Genomic DNA, 23174 nt, shown 5'->3' on the forward strand with positions numbered 1-23174 from the left:
TAAGGTTTTATCAGTGGGTAAATAGGGGATAAATATGCTGGTTAACAGTTAGCAACATATTCCCCATTATTTTTACAGATGAGAAATCTGAGGTACCCAGAACCAAGACCAGAAATCAAGTCTCCAGTTCAGTGCCTTTTTCGCCGTATCAGTAGTTTCTACCTTTTTCTCCCCGACTGGGAGAAATTAACTACACTTATTTAAACAATTACTTTGTTTTCACATTTTTTATGAGTCAAAGTCATAACATATCCATTTAGATCTTTTGATAATCATAACATAACCTGTGCCATCACACTGAGTTTTTTTTTTAATAGCAGCCATAAACAAATCACTTAGCCTTTTTTATTAGTCCATAAGTCCTTGCTACTGGTAAATTCAGGGTTTCTCTTAGGTGCACGCCACTTCAGAGACACTTTTTGAGGTCAGTTTGGCTTTTTTCAATATTGTATTAGCTTGCAGATATCCATTACTATCTGGGGACCCATTAATTTTTTTCCACAAATGTTTATCAAGCTCTTACAGTGCACAAGGTGCTCTAGTAGTAGAGTGAACAAGAGAAGCATGGATTCTGTCCTTAGGGTGCTTGCCTCCTGGAGGACGAGAGGACAAGGAAACCAGCAGTTGCATTACTGTGCTAGAAGCACAGGGTGCGATAGAAAATGAGGGGAAGGACATCCTTGTGGACAACTACAGGGGCTTCTGGCACTACACAAGTCCAGACTAGCGGAACACCTAACTCCTATTGTCAGTTTGCCTTCACATTACAGGCGTGCAAAACAGATCAACAGCAAATAAATCATGCTCTTAGATAGCTAAGTACCGAAGAACTCAGACATACAAAAGGCAAACATGACGTTAAACCCCCACCTCTTTATGAGTCAAAAAAAAATACGCAATGAGAGTTTAGAAGTAAAATTGCCTTTATTCCGAAAATACGCCTAAGATACACTAAAGCAATCGCCATATAAACCAGAGATTTATTGTGCAGCTTTCAAAGAATCATTCCAGTTTCTGTTTGGAGAGGTAGTCAGAAGTTTATATGCACTATAAACCTCTCTAAGTCCATGATCCTCCTGACCCAAACAGGGATCTTGCTCTCAGTGATGAAACATCTGAGGGCCTGAAGTTAACAATATCTCCCAGTTTGGCCAAGAAAAATATACCGCAGAGAATTATGAGAATTAAGATTACCTTTCAGGAAGTTGGGGTCACCAAGAAAGGTTAGAGGAGTGTGGATTCATAATATGCAGAGACAATAATAGAGGATCAGGGAAGGAGAGGTAAAATAGCAGGGCGACAGTCATCAGTAGATGGCAGGGCCTATTGGGGCAAGGACCACATCTTTATCATTTATCTCTGAATCCCTCTGCCTTGTGCCCGGCATAAGGAAAGCACTCAATAAATAATTGTCAAATAAATGAATGAATGCATGGATTTGATTGAAGAAACAGAGAAAGTTTGAGAATAATAGGAAGTTCTTTCCTTCTCCACTGTGTAGTAATACAATATTCAAATGCATGTACTCAGCAGCACATAGAAAGAGGCATAGCATGTTTAAGTGCTCAGTATATATTTGATTTGTTTGTTTGTTTGTTTGTTTTGAGACAAGGTCTCTCTCTGACACCCAAGCTAGAGTGCAGTGACTTGATCACAGCTCACTGCAGCCTCGACCTCCTAGGCTCCAGGGATCCTTCTGCCTCAGCATTCCAAGTAGCTGGGACTACAGGCGCATGCCACTATGCCTAGCTAATTTTTAAATTTTTTTTTGTAGAGACAGGGTCTCACTATGTTACCTAGGCGGGTCTCGAACTCCTGGGCTCAAGCAATCCTCCTGCCTCAACCTTCCAAAGTGCTGGGATTACAACAGCAAATAAGTCATGCCCTTAGATAACTAAGTACTGAGGATTTAAGACATACAAAATGCGAGCACAAGGTTAAACCCCACTTCTTTATGAATCAAACACACACACACACACACACACACACACGCAAAGGCAGTTTAGAAGTGAAATTGCCTTGATTCTGGCAGACGTGTGCCACCATGCCCAGCCTAATACAAGTTTAGTTTTAATTCAGATCTACCTGGATAGACCTTAAGAGAAATGAGCTCAAAATTATTTGGTCCTCTATTTGTAGAATTTTTGCTGTGGCATTATAAGTTTTTCTCTCCGAACTAAGGTCCCTCCAGAAGGAGTGTCCCCTGACGTTTCACCACTCCTGTAATTGTGGCACCCCCTCCCCTGGCCTAGGCCCCCAAGTGCTAGGTTTGTTCATCTTTCTCCTGTCATATCCACAAACTTCTTTGCCTCTTAGGAACGCTTTTCACTTAGTTGTAGAACATGCTGGTGATCCACTGAATCTAATTTGTCTCTCCTGGTTTAGTGCAATTGAATCATCTCGGGAAAATGAGAAGCAATTAGGTACCTGTTGCTAACAAGGCGCTGAAATAATCTGCCAACAGACGCACGGTGTTTATTTATTATTGGAGTATGTCACTTGAGAAAACATTACATTGCCTTTCTCCAAGAAGAACTGCCAGAATGATTTTCAAACGCAGGCCTCATAGACCTAACAAGTACCACCTTTGAGGAGCATGGAACAGAGAAGCAAGAGGGCTTGTGAGCCTCATTCAGGGTTAGTTCAAGTGCCAGTGCCTAGCCTAATGGGCAGTGTTATGGATGGGATTTGAAGTCGCAGGACACTAAAGAAGAAAAGCAGCTTTTTTCTTTTTTTCTTTTTTTTTTTTTTTTTTGCAAAGGTCCTTTAAGTCCCAGTTCAGGAAATTATTAAATTCATTAGCCAGATACTTAGAAGCAGCTATTACTGCCCAGCCAAAGGAAAAAAGAGTGCCAACAAATGTTTTAAAACTACAACTAAACAAAAGTCAGGAAGCGTGTAATTAAAACTGTACCTTTATTGTATTGTAAAGAGTTTCACTGTGACATGGAAAATATTTAAAGGAGAAGGCTGTTTAGCTAATTTGTCTGCAAGTGAACTGCCTAGTGGAGAACTATCCTAAATTAACTGTAAGGCCACCCACTGAGCCACCCTCATAAAGGGCTATGACTGCTCAGCTTGGGTTTGTGTAACATTCAATAATTACTAGATAAATGCACAACTAAAAGCTCTATTACACTAATAATTTGTACTGTGATAGATGTGTGGGACACCCTGCTGGGTTAATTTGTCATCCCTGCAGCAAACTTCTAAAGAGAGCTCTTCCGTAGTGGAATCATGTTAATATGTTGTCCCTGGGAGGACAGGTTAGAGCAGTGAGACCACTTGGCTCCTTAATCTCTTAAAGAGGCAAAGGGCCTCCAGGGTGAGTGCTGAAGAGAATAGGGTGATTAGCCCAGGGGACCTGGATTTAAACTCATCTTCACAAAGGAAGCTGCTTTGCCTTGGAATTCCTTTGCCCCTTTCTCTCTGTCCCTCTCAATCACACGCAGGCCTATGTGCCTCACTGGTGCACGCGTGCGCACAGGCACACACAGGCATAGACCCACGTATCCATACGTAGTGAAGGCAGTGGTTCTGAGCAAGGTTTCTTAGAAACCCCCTCATTTTAAGACTTCCTGGTATCGTGGGCTTCGACTGTACCTCGCATAATCAGATAAGCCCCTTCTTTCTGGTTTAGCTTAATCTAAAGTTGATTCCATGTTTAGACTCATTATTTATTTTCCTTTTTTCAGCATAGAATAAAAAATTCAAGATTGAACTTGTATCTCCTCTTTATGTGGAATGGTTTCTTCTGCCTCTCTCTCTCTCTCTCTCTCACACACACACACACACACACACACACACACACACATGCATACACATACACAATTACTGTTTTAAATATGAAGCTCACATTTAAGCTTCAGTGCAGGATTTTCAACCTCCCCTATTGACAGAATCATAAATCATGTTAAGGTTAAGTGAAGTACTATAGCATGGGACTGTAGCTTTAACAATGTTTATGGAGTATCAGCTTATCATCCATGTAGGAAAGGAGGGGTGAGTGCTGATACTCGAAATGGGAATGTATGGCCCTATTAATGTGCTTGCAGTATCACTAAGAGTCACCCATTCTAGGCTGCATCCTTCGTGTTATTGAAACTAGCATATTGAATCACCCGCACGTATGGAATGTCTTTTAAACTTCATATTTTGGCAGTAAATTTACATTTGCCATTTCTTCATATCGAATGGTAGCTGCTTTTTCCCCCTGAAAAAATTCCTTTCTCTGATGCACAAAACACATCTGAGGATCATCAGAATTGCCAGCTATTACAATAATAAGGGGTCTATGAGCAAAAAAAAAAAAAAAAAAATCTGAAAGCAAATAAATCATTTGACTGCTGAAAAATAAATGGGAGCAGCAGAGGGCAATGAAAAGAGCGTGGGCTTTGGAGTCAGCCAGAATGGAATTCAGATCCTGGACGGCCACTTGGGGTCTGCATCAGCTTCTCCAAGTCACTTATTCTCTGCTGGTCTTTGTCTTCTCACCTGTCCCAAATTGGAAAGGCTTTCTGGGAGGGGAAGTGAGATGACACATGGAAAGAGCTTGGTATACAGTAGGCATCCAATACATACGTGTTCATTATCTCTCAGATTCCCCCATCCCCATATTGCTATTTGTTTTTGTGTGTGGTTCTCTTGCGATGATTCTTTCATTCCTCACTCCCCATCCCCAGTTCTCTCTTTCTACCTGCTCATGTTGGTCCAGAAGGAAGAATGTGTTCCCCCTCTCGGGGAGAAGCCACATTTGCCTAGAGGAGATGTGGTCTCGGGGACGTGAGCAAGCCCAGTTACCCCATCCCATTGCTCTTGTACACTTGGAGCCACGGGAGAACCTTTCCAGTGGAGCAAGCAGCCCCTCTCGCATAAGGCGTAGCCCCTTAGCCATGATCTAGGCTTTGCTCTGATCTGCCTTCATTCAGGCATGGCTCTTCCTAAAGGGATATGCACCTCTGTTGTTTCCAAGAATCTGTTGTTTGTAAGAGTCAATGTGGCAAATAATTATTGGGCGCTTATTATCTGCCAAGCACTGTGCTGGGCCCTAATGAACGAGCTAGACCAGCCGGTCCTGCTCTTCCAATCTAGCAGAACAGACAGATATTAGACAAATGATTACACCTGTGATGAGATGAATATGCAGGGAATTAAAGAAGATGGAGGAATACCATAGCAAGCTGTTTGAAATATTTGTGGAGATTTGGATGTACTTATGTCAGGATGTAAGGGTCCTCTTTGTTGGTATGAAATATGAATTTTTAGAACTTTGGTGTCCCTGAGGGATATGTCTAGATCTTTCTGAATCTCCAAATTCCTGAGTAGCATAATAAGAGTTGTTGAATTGTCACATACCAGGTAATGAACGGTAGATGTGTTAACACATATTCGTTCTAGTGAAAGATTCTTACAAATGAAAGAAACCCAACCAAGTTGCTTTGCCATTCCTCTACTCCCCCAAAAGCAAATAATGGATTAGTTTATGTAACTGAAAAGTCCAGGGGTATATGGCTTCAGGTAGAGATGGAGTCAGGTGTTCAGATGCTACCTTCAGAAAGCTCTTGCTCTCGCGCTCTCTCTCTCTCTCCCTCTCTCTCTCCCTTTTTCCCCCTCTCTCCCCTCCCCTACCCCCCCACCCCCACCCAGGTCTGCTATTCTCTGTATCAGCTTTATTCTTAGGCTAAATATCCTCAGACTGTGGCCCAGATAGTGTGAGCAGCTCCAGGCTTAATTTCCACCAATTTAATAATCCCAAGAGAAAAAAGAGCAGCTTTTCAACAATAGATCTAGGGAAGGGCCTACTCCTGGATGCTTATGATTCTGATTATCCGGGTTTGGGTCATTTGCTCACTTTTAAAACAACCCTTATGTTTAAAAGACAACGGAGTGCCTCATTGGTGTGAGCCGGCTTCCCTGTCCACCCGTGGAAGTCAGCGGGTTAAGTCAAGTCCACCCTAACCACATAGGCTGAGGCTGAGGGACAGAGAGTTCCCCAAAGAAACATTAGAGCTCTGTTTCCAGAAGAAGGGGTGAAGAACTGCTGGGCAGGCAAAAATAATAGCTACCCACTGCAGGAGATAACAGCAAAGCTGGCCTGAGCGCTGGCCAATGGGCTCAGCTTACTCACTAGCTGTGGCTTGTTCCTGCAGTTAGCATTTGCAGAGCACAAGAAAAACCCAGGCCTATTTGTTCATGCAGTAGACCCCCAGGGTAACTTGAAAACAGTTCGGCTCTTGATTCTCAGTTCTCTGGTGTTGCCTCATTGCACTGTATAATCCAGATTACTTTTCATGTATCTCAATTTATTCTAAAAACAATCCTAAGAATATTAAATAACCCAGAGTCTAGCATACTGTTTGGCACATAGTAGATTCTCAACACATTTATTGAATGAGGCACCTGTGTACATTAATTCTAATCCTCAGAAAAGCCTTTTAAATTGCTGCTATTCTTTCTTTTTTTTTTTTTTCCCAAGACATAGTCTTGCTCTGTTGCCCAGGCTGGAGTGCAGTGGCACGATCTTGGCTCACTGCAACCTCTGCCTTCCAGGTTCAAGCGATTCTCCTACCTCAGCCTCTTGAGTATCTGGGACTACAGGTACACGCCACCATGCCCAGCTAATTTTTTGTGTTTTTAGTAGAGATGGGGTTTCACACGTTGACCAGGCTGGTCTCAAACTCCTGACCTTGTGATCTGCCCACCTCAGCCTCCCAAAGTGCTGGGATTACAGGTGTGAGCCACCATGCCTGACCAATTGCTGCTACTATTTAAAGATAAGAAAATGTAGGCTTGGAAACGTTAAATAACTTTGCCCAGGTTAACACAGGGAGTGAATGATTTTAAAGCCAGAAGAGTCAAGGTCATTTTGTAGTAGAGGAAACTAAGGAATATAAGAGGCTGGCATCTTGCTAGTCGATACCCAAGCTGGAATTAAAACTTGGTCCCCTGACTTTAATCACTAGACTAATTATTCTGTTGCTTATTCCATTCCTTCTGTGAAATCTACCCACAGTAGGATTAATCCTCAAATCCTATGGGATGAATTCAGAAAGATACTTCGAGTTCAGGAGGATGCCTTGAAAGTAGTGTTTGGCTGGTAGCAGTGGCTCACACCTGTAATCCCAACATGTTGGGAGACCAAGGCAGGTGGATCGTTTCAGTTCAGGAGTTTGCAACCTGCCTGGATGACAATGAAACCCCGTCTCTACTAAAAATATAAAAGTTAGCCGGGCGTGGTGGCACATGCTTGTAGTCTCAGCCACTTGGGGGCTGAAGTGGGAGGATTGCTTGAGCCCAGGAAGCAGAGGTTGCAGTGAACCTAGATTGCATTGCTGCCCTCCAACCTGGGTGAGAGCAAAACCCTGTCTCAGAGAGAGAAAGAGAGAGAGAGAAGGAGAGAGAGAGAGAGAGAGAGAGAGAGAGAGAAAAGTGGTCTATGCTTTAGTAATCATGTTGCACGGAAATAGAGGCTTCTATTTCAGTGTAAATCTGACAATTTAGTGGAGAGAAATGCTGCAAAATAACCCATGGCTTTATGTTCGTTATGAGATTTGCTTTTTTTGTCTGCTTATTTCCTGTGTGTGTGTGTTTAGTTTTTTTGTTGTTGTTTTATTTTGTTTTTAATGCAGGGAAAGACTTGCAACAGCCTAGATCCAGCACTTGGTCGTTATCCAAGAAGCATCTGCCTGGATCTTGTTTTTTGAAGTCCTCTTTCACAGGACTGCAGTTTGTAATTCCATTTCACTTCCAACAGGTCATTGGATGATTCCCTCCCTTTTTATGTTAATCTCTGGAATCATTCAATCTATGGTGGTTAGTTTTCTTCTCAAGTAATTGTTTTGATTTGTTTTTCATTCTTCATTTAGTCTCACAGTAGTATCGCTTACATGTTGTGTAAAAGTTCAAGTTCCCTTCATGGAACTGGATTCTTGTCAACTTTGCCTATTAAACCATCACTCTAAATATTTCCAATAATCACAGCTGTTGCGTGGCGTTTGAACACATTTCACATCAGCCATCATGGAAGCTTGGCAATTAGTGTGAGAATATGGTCAATTTCGATTCAAAGAGGCCCTGTCAGGACAAAGGCTGGGGCTCTATTTCACAGAGCTTAAAGTAGCACACTCAGGGTTTTTTAAACTCTAAATATTACAGTCTCCCCAAAGGCAAAGTATCTTAAAGACTGAGTCTAGATATACTGTATAACTTAATATCTCATAAACATTTTTAAAATAATTTCTTTTAAAAGGCTTCCTTATTTCAGATTTTTAGATTTTAATTTTATTTTTATGGATGAGTTGTACTATTTATAAACGTAATCTCAGAGACTGAATTCTATACATCCACTAGGGCTTAAACTAGATGAGCTTCAGAGAGTATTTAGTTCAAACTGCTTATTGTGAGAAGAGAGACCGAAGGAGAGAGAAGCCACCCACATTTATAATATGCCAGGTAGCAACAGAAACTAAGTTAAATCCCAAGTCCCTTTATCTAATCTGAAAATATTCCTAAAAAAAGGTCCTAGATCTTCTGAAAAGCATTTGTTTTTGTTACTGTTTTTTGGTTTGTTTTCTGTTTTTGTTTTGTTTTACATACAGGGTGTTGCTCTGTCACCCAGGCTAGAGTGCAGTGGTATGATCATGGCTCACTGCAGCCTCAAACTCCTGGGCTTAAGCAATCCTCCCACCTCAGCCTCCAAGTAGCTGGGATTACAGGCACCTGCCACCACACCTGGCTACATTTTTGAATTTTGTGTAGAGATGAGATCTCACTGTATTGCCCAGGGTGGTCTCAAACTCCTGGGCTCCAGTGATTCTCCTGCCTCAGCCTTCTGAGTAGCTGGGGTTACAGGTGTGAGCCATCACACCCAGCCAAAAAGTGTTTCTGGTAGTCAATATGTATTAGATTTCTGATAAGCAAATTCCCAATAACTAAAACGGTGGGACTTTCAAGGGAAGTGATAGAGATTTCCACTATTTCCATGTTTTGGGAGGCCATGCTCAGAATGTGGTGTGGTAAGAAATGTGCCTGGGGCCAGGCACAGTGGCTCATGCCTGTAATCCTAGCACTTGGGGAGGCCAAAGCGGGCATATTGCCTGAGCTCAGGAGTTCAAGACAACGCTGGGCAACATGGTGAAACCCTGTCTCTACTAAAAAAATACAAAAATTAGTTGGGCGTGGTGGCAGGCACCTGTAGTCCCAGCTACTCGGGAGGCTGAGGCAGGAGAATTACTTGAACCCGGAAGGCAGAGGTTGCAGTGAGCTGAGATTGCGCCACTGCACTCCATCCTACGTCACAGAGTGAAACTCTGTCTCCAAAAATAATAATAATAATAATAATAATAATAATGCCTGGTTGGCAGGGGCCTACATGGTGAAGAGGGAGGTCAGTGTGGACACTCAAAGATTGTAGGTCTAAGTAAAAAATAGCGTCTAGAGGGAGATGGCCCCATAGTTCTAAGCTTCTGGGTTAAGTCTCACAGTCTGAAATGTTTAATAAAGGCAGGGATTCACAGTATATTTGGTCAGCAAAGACTCTTTATCGGTCTAGGTCTTTAAAGAGCTTTTATCTTTACTTAGATATCTATGGTATCTATGATTATTAGGTCAAGATTGTTGCTACTGCTATTGTTGCTTTTACTTTTCATTTTGTTGTTTGTGGAATTATTTTCAAGGCCCTCATGTCATATCCATACTGATAGTATATACTATTTTATCAATATTTATGTACTTTTTTGTCCAAGAGACAGGCAAGCAACAAGTACCTCTTGTTCCACCACTCCTTTCTTTCATGTGTTCTACAATCAGAACAGGTCCTAGCACACAGGAGCAAATTTCAGTTTATTCATTGCCTATCCCATTCTTGTCTATGATAGTACTATCATACTAATAAAAGAAGCTAATGATCACTTAATTGTATGGTGAGAAACTGTGCCATGTGCCTTATATACATTGTCTCATTTAATCTTCACAACAGCTCTATGAGGTATTATTAGCCCCATTATACAGATGCCAAAACTGAGTTATAGAGACGCTCAGCAACTGAAGCATAGCTCGTAAGTGATAGAGCTTAGCATTTAAACTCATGTCTATCTGACTCCAAAGCCCTGGTCCTTATATTATACTGCACTGCTTTTCTGAGTCATATTTAACTTAGAATTATACACACACACACACACACACACACACACACACACGGATGTGGTCAGCCAGCACAGACCAAGGCATGTTAAGTAATGGTGAAGACAGACAATCAAAAGGCTACCATGGAGAGCTAATGAGATATCAAAAGCGACCAGATTGCTTTGGAAAGCTTCAGAAAGCTGAGGTGGAAGTAGTAGTGATTGTCAGGTGTCTGACTCACAGAGCTTGGCAGGTGCTTGGAGAGTGAACAAAAATTTTGTGGATCTGGAAAACTATGCCTGGGCCCACAGCTCCAATAGCCCTTTGCCTGTATTTGAAAATAAAGTTTTATTGGAACACAGCCACACTCATTTGTTTATGTAATGTCTATGACTGCTTCTGCACTGTAGCAGCAGAGTTGAGCAATTACAACAGAGACCATATAGCCTGCAAAGTCTAAACTATTTAGTATCTGGTCTTTACAGAAAATGTTTGCCAACTCCTGGCCTAGCCAGGGCCTTGAGCAACAAAGGTCTTGAAGTAGCTGAAATTGATCTACATAAAAATTTTAAAAGACTTTGGCCTTTCATTTTCTTGTGTGGGCCTTTCTTTTTCTTTCTGCTTTTCCAAAAGACATTAGAATTTGATCTCTTAGAAGATCCTCTCAATTCAAATGGAATAGACTCTATCAGCCATCTTGGAAACTAACCGTGGCATAAAGTTACTTTGTCTGGTAGCAGGAATACAAAAACACTGGTGTTTTGCAAGCTATCAAGCAATGTCATATATTTCTCTCAATTGACATATCCGAGTCCTTTCACGTGCATGTTCGTGATGTTAAAAGATATGTACCAAATGTTTTCAAAAACCTTGGCTCACCTTGAGTCAAAAGCTTTGTTATTTAGAAAAGGCATCACCTCTTAAAGGTTTGAAAACCATTGCCAATTCTTCTTTCTTTGTGTCTCTGTTAAAATAAATCCCATGACTCCAAACTTCTCAGCTTTCATAAATGGCAGGCCTGATTCATGCATGATTTATAAATTAGGGCTATGGACCATTAAGATAGATTTCTCAGCTTTAGGTAGGGTATAATGGTGTCGTGTAGTGTGGTTTTCAATTTCTGAAGAAGCAAGGTACATAGTAGTTGACAACCCAAGCCATTTTTAAGTTCTATTTACCCTTATGGAAAGCTTCTTTTGTTTTTTAAGTGGAATATTTTTCTTCGATTTTCTTTTCCTTTTGAGGCTTTGCCTTATTACAAATTTTTACTTCTAATTATGAGTAGTCAAGAGTTCTTAATGCCAACCTTACTCTATGGAAATAGTGACTTTCATCTAAAGAACATCTGACTTCTGAAGACAGAGAAGAAGGTTTTTCTTATAATGGCGCTAACAGAGAAAAAGTGTTTGGAATCTCACCTGTTGCCACTGCCTTTGTATTGATTAACACTGAGACTGTGAAGTTTTGCAGATGCCAGGGCTCAGGAGCGATTCTTTGCTCTTGTGACGGAAGAAGCCTATATATAACACTGCCTTAAGACCACACTGCACCTGAAGGAGGATTAGATTTTATTGTTTGTGTTGCTCTCTTGACAGCTTTTCTTTGGAGCCTCCCATAGAAGAGAGACTGGGATTTAAAGGCTGATGCCAGAAAGCAAAAGCTAATGTGAAAAGAATCCAAGTCTCTGTCCAGTGTGTGAGAATCTGCAACGGTTCATGGACAAGGAATAAAGCAATTAAGGCAATGTCAGGGTTATAATACAGAAGAACATATTTCAACCCGTAAAATTTTGGTTTGAGGGAAAATGTGTGAGGGTTATTAGAGTTCTTGGAGGTTGAGCTTGAGAAAAACTACTGGAAATACTGAGAGATTACTTTCTTCTATCTCTTTTTCTTCCCTGAGACTTATAAAAGCAGAAAAATGCAAGATTCCAAGCTTGTCTGGACACAGCTCCCTGATACTATCTTATTTCATATGGCCCACACTTAGATGTTCTAACTAGTTCTGACTCCTCTTAAGAGCACTGTATATGTCTACAAGACCTCATCCTCATAGTGGACTCTCAGACCCTGGTGGTATTATAGAAGCCTCGCAACATATCCAATAATGATCTTGACCTCCTTTCTCAGTCTTCATAAATTCTGCTTTTAACAGAAGAAGCATTTTTGAGTTAAATATGTATATGTATTTTTTCAATTGTTTGAATTTTTAACTTTTTTTCCTTCAAACTAAAACCAAGAGAGGATTTTCAAGAACCGTGGGCTGCTGGACTGGTAGGGAGGGGAGTGAACAAGTAAACCAACCTGACTGACCTGCTTTCTTTTTTTTAAAGTATGCAGTGATATGATCATTCGGTAAGATACAGCTGAGTATTACACCTTTGGGAAATTCTGGCTCTCTGTTTCTTTCATTGTGGCTACTTTGTTCAGGATGTGTAGGCAGTGCCATTGCAGCCAGAGAAACCTGATCAAATTTCCTTCCTTCCCATCTTATTTGTATTCTTTGTGAAAAGCCCAAGCAGTTGTTTTAAACAAGTCTGGCCACTCGTTAAAGTTTGAACTAGTAGTGAGATCCATCAGGAGTGAAGTGTTTCTGACACTTTCTGCTGCTCCTGGCCTAGGGTACTAAGAGTATGAGATGCCGGAAGCAGCCAATTTTGTAGTGTCTTTTAATACACAAAATTGTATTAACATCAACATGGATACAGATGGATGCACTGCAATAAACTGTAACCACTTGAGAAAAGCCTTTATTGACTCTCAAGTAAATAATGCACATTTTAAAGGATCTAAATATGCATTTACATAATGTGCTATAATTTTTTATCATGTCAACTACTCACACGCACACATCCATAAGACATGTTTTTCTTCGTCAAAAATCTGGACTCATACCATTCTTTGTGCATTCCATTAGCATCATGCCAAATTCATAATGGTAGTTTTTTTTTCTATAAAACCTGATCTGGCCATCTCGAAATGTGTTTGATGAATTTTACTCTTAAATTGATTTAACCCCAATGGCTCTTTCTAAAATGATTTGAGACAAATAAAAACTTAGGTACAGTAAAAATATCCAAGAAGAAGAGAGAAAACAAGAAATAGGAGAGAAGAAAAACAAAGTTAGGCAGACATTGATGAAATCTTAATTCTGAGTTTCAGTGGGTTTCATTGTCTGGTAGACGAGGAATATAGCAGGTTATCCGGAGAAACAGCATCTATTTAATAATAATTACTAGAGCTTTGTGATGTCAGTAACGTAACTATTTTCTGTTTGAAGTAATGAAGGCTCAGGATCTGGAATGATTTCTTCCAGTTGCACAGTGAACTGACAACTGAACCAGGAAGTCCAAAGCATGAGAAAGTAAGGGTTGCAAAAGATGACACTTTAAAATGCAGACTCGGCAATTGCCTAATTTGAAACTACAGGCTAAATGATTTCCTGGTATTAATTAAGAATTGATTCTTATAAATCAGTCATTGTAGAATTAATTCCATATAGTACCATATGTTCTTGTGTTTGTGTTAAACTCTATTCCACAAGGAAATAGTGAATAAATTGTTTTTAGTAAAATAAAGAAATGAAGGTCTAAATTTAAGTTGCTAATGATTGTCTTTTAGGTATTTAATGACAACAACAAAATGAGAGAAAGGATGTTTATTAACAGTTAATGGGGAGATGACAGGGTGCTTTTGAGTTATTTCTTTTGTCTCATTTCTTTAAAGATCAGTTCTGCTTGATCTTTGCTCAAGTGAATTTCTTTTTTGGGCAGCGTTCTCTGTTGGCCACCATGATTTCGTAATCTAACAATTTCCCATCACTTTCCATTGAGCACCTGAGGCAGCAGCACTTTATCTTCAAAGTCAGCCTACCAGGGGCTCTTGGCAGCAGATCGACACCTTTGTGTTTGACACCCTGCAAAAGTTGAGTGTTTTGTTTAGTTAGGCTCAGTACATCCTCAGCCTAGTTTGGGAAATACCACATTCTGTCCTTAACTAGTGACTGTTCCATCAGATGCAGGGTACCGAGTGAAAGTTTCTTGCCACCAGCAAGGAGGACTGTACCATGTTAGAGGAAAAAATTCCTTTGATTTTTTAAAGCCAGTAACGTAATTTGCAGAGTAAGAGATGACCAGAGCCATTTAACTTTTTAGCTTGTGGGTTTTAACTCAGCAACAACAATAGATTCCAAGATTTATCATTCATTGTAGGAAGTCCTAAGTTTTGCTCATTTTTCTTTTCTTTTCTTTTCTTTTCTTTTTTTTTTTTTTTGAGACAGGGTCTTGCTCTGTCACCCAGGCTACAGGGCAGTGGTGCAATCTTGACTCACTGCAAGATCCACCTCCCAGGTTCACACCATTCTCCTGCCTCAGGCTCCTGAGTAGCTGGGACTACAGGCACCCGCTACCACGCCAAGCTAATTTTTTGTATTTTTAATAGAGATGGGGTTTCACCGTGTTAACCAGGATGGTCTCGATCTCCTGACCTCATGATCCACCTGCCTCGGCCTCCCAAAGTGCTGGGATTACATGCATGAGCCACCATACCCGGCCAGTTTTACCCATTTTTCTAAAAGCTCCCTGGTTCTTGGCCAGGTGGAAAAACCGAGTTTTGGTTTTGGCAAATTTTATTCTATGTTTAATGGTATGATTATCTTATTAACCTCTGTTTAAACTTTCAGTCATTCACTGCACATTCAACAAATATTTATTGAGTGCCAGACTCAGTTCTGGGGATATTGCAGTGGGTGGAAAAGCTATTTACAAAGATGGAGAAGACTGGGAGAATCGTAAGCTTGAGAGAAGAAGGTAATGAAAATTCGGATTCAAATAGGCTATGTTTGAGAAATCCTCAATTGTATGACCGAGGGCAAAATTTCATCTGTTTCAGCTCAGATTTGTTTCTTAAGGCCATAGTAGGAGCCTATGAATATTTATTGGGCAGATTAAAGATTGCATGAATTAAAGGGTTTCATCAGACCACCTGCAAGACATGGATTGGAAAGTTGCTTCCACTCCAATCGCCTATTTCCAGTCTTTGAAAACTACAGATGTCACTCTGAACCCCATAGTATGAGCCATTTCAGTCATGTGTCAGAAAGTGCCCCAATCATAAAGAAATCCCGGTAGGGAACAAAGAACCCATGTCCAGCAACTAATACAGATGCATTCTTTTTTACAGCCCTTACCCATGCAAGTGGGATAGTGGTAGAAGTGGTGGCCTGTGTTACTGGGTTTCTCTTCAGTATTATGAGTCATTCTTGGTATAAGAAAGGTCTTATTTTCCAAAATGTGGACATTCCTGTGATTTTTAGTTTAAAGTTTTAAACTGAAGAAAATAAAGTAAAGATAAATACTCTCATCTCTAATTTGGGAGAGGTTTCTCTGGCTCTCATTGAGAAGTAAGAGCTGCTATCTTGGCTTGACTTAGTTTGAATATCTTCAGCCTTCCCATGCACTGCTCTTATCCTCCAGCCAGTTTTATCAATCATCCTTCTAATTCAAGGGCAAAAGTTCTCTTAGAGAAGTTATTAGGCACCTCACATAAGTTTTTTTTTAATCTAATGTAATCTTCTTGTTCTCATGAAATTTACCAGGGTTCAAATGTAAGGGAGTAGTAGTTGTCTGAGTCTTTTATCAGTTTTTGTGGGCACAGGGCCAACATTTTAGCAGGGGCCACTGCCTGCTTACCCTGTGGGTTCCCCTGCTCTAACATATATGCATTTCTGAGTTTGGCTTTGAAATATCATCTGAAGGCGACATAAACCATCCGTGTAAAGTGAGGCACCCAAATTGCATGGGTTCATTAAGTGATCATTTACTACATACTTCAAAAAATTTTCATCCTGAATTAGTCCCTAGAAATTTCCTTGAAAGGGGTATAAGAGCTTTAACAATGAATTATTGTCTATGGATAGCTCAGCGTGAAAGGGGATCCATATGTGCAAACTAGAATTTGTCATATGTAATGTCAGTTAAGTCAGGTCTAATCTACCAAATACATTTTTTATTGCTTGCTTCATTAAAAAAGCTCTTAAGGTAATGAATAATCTTCAGCCTCACCAAGGATTATTAATGCCTTTATAACTCATGTCCACTGAAAATAGAAAGACAGCTTGAAACTCTACCCTAATCTAACCTCCATGTTTGTCTTAGAGCCATAAGGAAGAAAATCTGTCAGACCTATCCAGTGTTAAATTCAGTCACATGAGCAATATTGTGAATCAGGCCAGGAAGAGAAATAAAGGAGGAAGTTGAATCGGGTTCAGCTATGACAAAGCAGGTCTTTCTTTTCATAACCGTGATGTTTTCTTTTCCTGCAGCAAGTCCGCATGCAACACCATCGACTCTTCATTTCCCGACATCACCCATTATCCAGCAGCCTGGGCCTTACTTCTCACACCCAGCCATCCGCTATCACCCTCAGGAGACGCTGAAAGAATTTGTCCAACTTGTCTGCCCTGATGCTGGTCAGCAGGCTGGACAGGTGGGGTTCCTCAATGTAAGGAAACCTCTTTTTTTTCCATTTCTTTAGAAATGTTAGCCGAATATAAAAATAACAAGGGGAGACCTTATGATCATGTGACATTGTGCTCTAATGTTGTGCTGACTGACTGCAGACAAATGTCATATTTATTCTAGATTGTGGGAAAGTTAATTTGGTCTAAGAGTGATTAGTCAGGGTTTAAAAACAGTGTTTGTGTTAAGTTTGCAACTGTCAAGTTTATGGATATAAATCAGCTCAAGGGTGAACTATATAACCTTCTAAGTTCTGTGGGCTGATCATTCCACCTCGTGCATTCTAACCCCAGGGCTCATACAGTTAACAAAATAGAAAGACCAAATAGTTTTAAATAATGATTTGGGGCGGTAGAGAGAGGTAGGGAGATGAAGGGGACAGATGTTTCAGATCAACTAAGTTGATATTTTTGAAAAATACAGTCTTCTAACACTTTAGATCAAGTTGACCAGTACTTGAACTCAAGATGCTAAAAGTACAGTTTATTATGGTTTGTTATTTCTGCAAGTCATTATCTTTCCCACTTATCTTGGTATAAAGCTAAACAGTGTTCAATAGCTTCATGTGAATGTTTTTATTTTTCTTCAAATAAACCAAATAATCACAATTTGAAATGGCATTCCAAATATAAAAGTGATTTTTAAAAATCAGAAGTTTTATTTCAAATATAGGATTAGATGTTTACAGTATATAGCTGTATCCCAAGGCCAATAATAATAAACAGTGACCAGCATAAAGCCAAATTTGATTTTCCTTTTCTACTAATAACTGTGCATGAAGTCACAGATTAGCCATAATTATTACTGGCTAATTTAGGATAGTATGTCACACCATCCTGTCACTGATTTTTTCACTTGCAGAAATACCTGATTCTGCATATCTGAGCCAGAACAGGCAGCTTTGACTAATGTCTGGTGATGTGTTAGCAGATACATTTCTGTCTAGACAACAAATCAATATGGTGCCTCTTTTCTTTTTGCTTGTATATTCATTTGCTTGGCTTACTCTAAAGCATTCACTTATGGACTCTCAGCACACTCAGAAATAACGCAAAGGCAAGGTTGCTGGCAAGAAAGCACAGCGTTCTGATCATCAGACGAGGTAGTCTTTGAGGAGCAATACTAAATGTATAAGTAAATGTTGATGGGGGAGTGAGACTGCCTCTGTAGAATTATTAAGCTTAAATGTAAAAGCCTGGGACAGCAGAATCTCCTTCAACCGAATTTTGATTGGGGACTAAATGTGAACTGTTGTTGTTGGTTGAATAGAGGCCTCTTGGGAAACAGTGAAAAAACTGAACTGATCACCAGCATCAAGCATCTGACTTCTAAATTTTTAACCATTTTTTTAATAGTCCTGACACCCTATATAACTGTCAAATGCCCAGTTTAGCATTTTGATCAAAATTTTATAGGACTTAAGGCAGGTCTCTTCATGAAACTATTTTGAAAAAATTGAAAATAAAATGAGTTTTATTGCTCTCTTTAGAGGGGAATTTTTTGTTAAAGAGCTGTTATTTGGTTGTTTTAACATCAGGCAGCAAAATAAATATGACTCTTACGGCATATGCTTATATAATTTAAATCAAAATTAGAAGTGATATTTTTCCCTAGCAGACTTCTGACAGCTGAATTCTAAAGTTTGTGTGCCTGATGTTATACAATATGTGAACAAAATTTTCTATGTTCACTTAACACGTTTATTAAATGTTATATAATATCAACTTTAAAGAGTGAAAATAAAATATTTTTTTTCTCAAGTGCATATTTAGGAAACTTTGCTATATCTATGTAAAGAAACACAGTGGAATAATAGCACAGTCCATAAAACACTTAGATATTAAATATTTAATAATCGTGAGGAAGATAATGAAGGTAGCAGTTAATAACAGAAAAATATAAAACATTCCAAGCAAAAGTTGGTTACTCAGGTGACAAATGCAGAGTGATGACTGGCAGGTGGTTTTATGAAATCAGATGCAAAGAAGGACAATGTAGTTAAAGAAATAAGTTTAGGATGCATGGAGCGCATGCGGCTAAGAGTACTTTTGTGAAATGCCTGAAGAACAGAACCCAACAATGGACATTTCTATACGGACTTATGGAAGAATTCAAGCAGCTAGATACTTAGTAATTTACATTAAAGGTGCCTGATGAATATTTTGTTTTCAGAAGCAGCTAATGGTTGCTGTCTCTTTCTTCTTTTTCTTGTATGTGTGTTTTCTGCCCCCACCCTCACAGCCCAATGGGAGCAGCCAAGGCAAGGTGCACAACCCATTCCTTCCCACCCCAATGTTGCCACCGCCACCACCACCACCGATGGCCAGGCCTGTGCCTCTGCCGGTGCCAGACACGAAGCCTCCGACCACGTCAACAGAAGGAGGTGCAGCCTCCCCCACGTCACCAAGTAAGTATGGCTGTGACAAGGCGCCGGTCACTTATAAAGCTGTATGCACTGGAATCCACACTTAGGCTTTGTCCCTCACTGTATAGGCTCTAGAAAGAGGCACAGATCCCCAGTGATGTTGTAGCAAGAGTTTACCAGAGTAAGAATCAAAGTGAACACGACTCTTGGGTACTCTACCAGATGAGGAAAACACTGGGTGTTGGGTGGATGAGATGGTGTAGCTACATACCTAGGACTGAAATCAAGTTACGAGCTATTACATTTTGTATATTATTTGAGGGACTTCAAATGCTCTTCCCATCATCAAGCAGCAGCTACTTGCATGGATTCTGCTTAGAAAAAGTTCCTCATTCTTACGGACAGCCCTGCCTTCCAGGAACTTGCAGTCTAAGAGAAATGCACTTGAAAGTTATATACCTCATACATCAATAGGAGAAAATGTCTAGATCAAAGCATCAACTCAAAGGTGTGTACACTGACCATTCGCTAAGAGTAAGAGCCTGGCAGAAGATCAGTGCTAGTAGCCCTGGCTGTTGCATGGTGAGGTTTGGCAGAGGTTGGGGTGGGGGATGGGGGATGGAGATAGAGGGGAGAGTAGGATGGAAGGAGGAGAGAACTCTTGGCTCTTCTCTGAACAGTCTGAGAACATTTAATCAAAGAATATAAGATTTCACAACCCTTTTAGGTGATGGGAATGATTACTTGAACTAGAGAGAGAATAACTCTCCAGATATTCCCGGATGTTTTAGAGGTGGCAAGGGGATGGAAATAGTTTGAATGCACAAATGTGGCTTTTATTAATGCCTGGAATAATGACAAAAAGACTGATGACTGGAGTTCCTAGGGGATGGATGCCCTAGTCTTGATAAATGGTGTGATGAGCACCTTCCCTAAAGCTGTAAAGAGGCAGCAAAGTATAAGAGAAGGATAGGAACTGTGACAGTGTGACCCTAAGGGAAGCTTTCAAGGGGGTTGTCAAAAGAGGTGAGACTGAGGCAAGGAATCTATAGAGGAAAGGATGTAAGAGCAGTGTAGGAAATGAGTGTTAAGGCCAAGAACTTGAACCACAGTGATAGATGTAGAATGGAACAGGACATGGTGGGGAGTGTTTTGTAGACATAAGCGTTGGGATTGGGCCGTCCTCTGGGTGAATACAGTGAATGAAGATTCTGGGCCTCTCAGCTTCCTTACCTTCAGTATTGGAATAATAATGATATTGAATACAGGAAGAAAGAAAGAGGAAAACTGAGCCCCTGTTTATGCCATGTTCATAGAATTTGATTCTGGAGGCACGGAACCCAGATGGCTAGAGGCCCTCATGGACACATCAGAGAGTGAGCTTTGGATTATCCAGTATTTATGGATTTTGATAATATACGTAGAAATGAGCAGCACTGTGCATGGATTCTGTATCAATAGCCAAAAGATTGAAGGTCCACGGACAATCTAGGGGAGACCTACTTCTCTTGGTAAGATGTGATACAACACTTGTCAACAAAGGAGAAAACCCTGAGCATCCAATGTCAGAGAAGCAAGCTGGGCTTGGCCCATGGATCTTAGAAGCTCAGCTTAGAAAGAAAGCCTCTGCTTCTCAGAGGATTGAGGCTTCTTCAAAGATGTCACATAAATACACAATAAGTGCCCTGCTTGTTGTGTATTTATGTAACATCTTTAAACGACTCAGAGAAATAACTGCCCCAGACTTTACTTATATCTGTTCCATGAGGATGTTGGCTTACAGATTATGCCTATTGTGCCCTGTCCATGCCTCCGCATACCATTTGCTGCTCGTCTTCGCCCTGTCTGTGCAGGACATTGCCAGTCTTTTAAAAGCTGCATAGTAATATGCCATCTATTCCGTGGAAACAGATCCTCACCTCCACTCTCAATGGCTCATGTGTCATGAGTTTTTCAGTAATGGGAATGAGGCTCTGCTGAGGCACGGCAGAAGAGTGGAAATAGCAATGTGTGGCTGTTCAAGTCTGAAGGATGGGGGCTCAAATGCCCACCTTTCAAATTACTAACTGGGTTTCTCTTTGAATCAATTTCCTCTTCTGTAAAATGTAGATGATAATATCTACCTGGCAGTAGATATTTGTATGAGATCAGTTCTGATCATTGAAGTATTTTATTATCTGCCTAAACTCTTACATAGTGGAAGGCTCCAGGCTTGGGTAATGGTAAAATATATCTGTAGGACTTGGAGAAGCTACTCAACCCCTAAATTGAGTTGATGCCTTTGGGTCCATAGTTCTGGACTCCACTCCATGGATTGAACCAAGCACTATGTATAAGATAATACCTGTCATTCTCTTGTGCCCAGCCTCAGACATCTTGTCAGCACTAAGGGGAGAAGGGCAGAGGGAGTCTTGGCAGATCCAACTCATACGGTTGCATGTTAGAGCAGCACTTAAGATTTGGGGTAGGGTGGGGGTGAGAGAATATCAGCAGAAAGAGTCCCAGAGCTTGATACAGATTTGATACTTTTTGAATCATGGGATTCTAGAAATATAGACAAAACAAAATGTTCTACTGATGACACAGAAAGGTTTTTATCATCATTCATTTTAGCCCTTGTTCAGCTAAAGGCTTTTGTAGGGTATGATGAATTCATAGTAATATGTAGTTTCACAGCATACTATTGCTTACCATTTTCTGCTTTCTTAACAAGATGGTGTTAGGCTGGGAGAGCTGTAATTTATAGCGTAGGAGAAGCCTTTCAAATTAAAAATCTTGAATCTCACTCATCCTTATTTGGAGGGGATTTAAGGGCCCTCAATTTAAAGAGTCCTCTCCCATGCCCTGATTTCTAAACCAATTGATAAATAAAATACTTTTTAAAAATCAGAAGACAAAATATCACCTTTATTGTGCGAGAATTTAGTTTAGAACTGTGGCCAGGGCACTTCCTAACATTGAACCCCCAATTACACCATCATAGCTACCTGGTCACTGGCAGGGCTAGACCACAGCAGCCCTTCTTACGTGTGATCCGCCCTAGCCTATAAAGCTGATGGCATGAAGGTGTGGGTGGCAGTGTGCTTCCCACCAGCACCTGTCCCCGAAGAGGAAGAGACGGGGTGGGGTGGTGGGGACTAGTCATGTCCAGTTTTTCCTTCGAAGCTCTACAACCTAGAGAGTAATAGGTGAGAGGGTGGAGAGAAGACAAGAGTAGATGGAAGGGAATAAATATCAGGAGTGAAGTAGCTTCCCCCTCCCTTAGCATTCATCTTTGACGACTGCCTTTTTTCATTTATTTATTCAGCCTGCACCTATCCAGCACCTATGATGCAGCACGGCTGTATTAGCGCGTGGGATTCAGAGATGATGGATCCCTACTCTCAAGAAATGGGCATCTGTTGAGGGACACGTAAACAGGCAGTTTATACAGGATGACACTGGCATAAAGTTGTGTGTAGGTGCCACAAGAAGACATGGGAGGGAGTTTGGTCTAGTGTGGGCCTCCAGGTAAACATATTTTAGAGGAGTTGACTTCTAAGCTGTTTAGTAGGGATAACATCCTGGTGTCTTAAGAGAATATAGAACTTTTCTTCTGAAACCAGCTTGGTGGCCTAAAATTGGATTACCACTAGATAAAAATGTAGGGCAAAACTATAGTTTCAGAAATCAGGTACTTTCTTAGAAATTAAAAACACAGGTTGAGCGGATTCTGTTTATCTTGTCAGTTTATCAGAGCTCAACTTTAGCAAGAAGGAATATCATGACAGGGTATTCAGTACATGTGCTCAGCATCCCAACAGTTTGATGTCTGAAATGGAGGCTGTTCTCAAAAATGTATACTGTGTGACGTAAGACAGCCTTTTCTATTTAGGAGTTTGAGATGACTTGCCATACAATACAATTCTAAAAGTAAATATAGGGACTGGGCTTGGTGGCTCATGCCTGCAGACCCAACACTTTGGGAAGCCTAGGAGGGGCAGATTGCTGGAGCTCAGGCGTTCGAGACCAGCCTGGACAACATGGTGAAACCCCATCTCTACAAAAAATACAAAAATTAGTTGGGCGTGGTGGCGTGCACCTATAGTTTCAGCTACTTGGGAGGCTGAGGCAGGAAAATTGCTTGAGCCCGGGAGGTCGAGGCTGCAGTGAACCAAGATCACAGCACTG

The 23174-nt window shown here is 40.6% G+C and overlaps 1 protein-coding gene across 8 annotated transcripts in view; it reads left to right on the top strand.

Moving 5' to 3' along the window:
* The window catches only part of NFIA (nuclear factor I A), a 383622-nt gene that overhangs the window by 307801 nt on the left and 52647 nt on the right, over positions 1-23174 (top strand). For 6 of the 8 annotated variants that reach the window (XM_050804192.1, XM_050804211.1, XM_050804220.1 and 3 more), the window contains 2 exons: positions 16444-16622; positions 18881-19046. In XM_050804192.1, coding sequence (XP_050660149.1) covers positions 16444-16622; positions 18881-19046 — 345 coding nt within the window. The remainder of the gene's footprint in view (positions 1-16443; positions 16623-18880; positions 19047-23174) is intronic. The other 2 variants (XM_050804202.1, XM_050804259.1) reach the window with 1 other exon arrangement.

This window comes from Macaca thibetana, chromosome 1 (genome assembly GCF_024542745.1).
Source record: "Macaca thibetana thibetana isolate TM-01 chromosome 1, ASM2454274v1, whole genome shotgun sequence".
NCBI lineage: Eukaryota > Metazoa > Chordata > Mammalia > Primates > Cercopithecidae > Macaca > Macaca thibetana.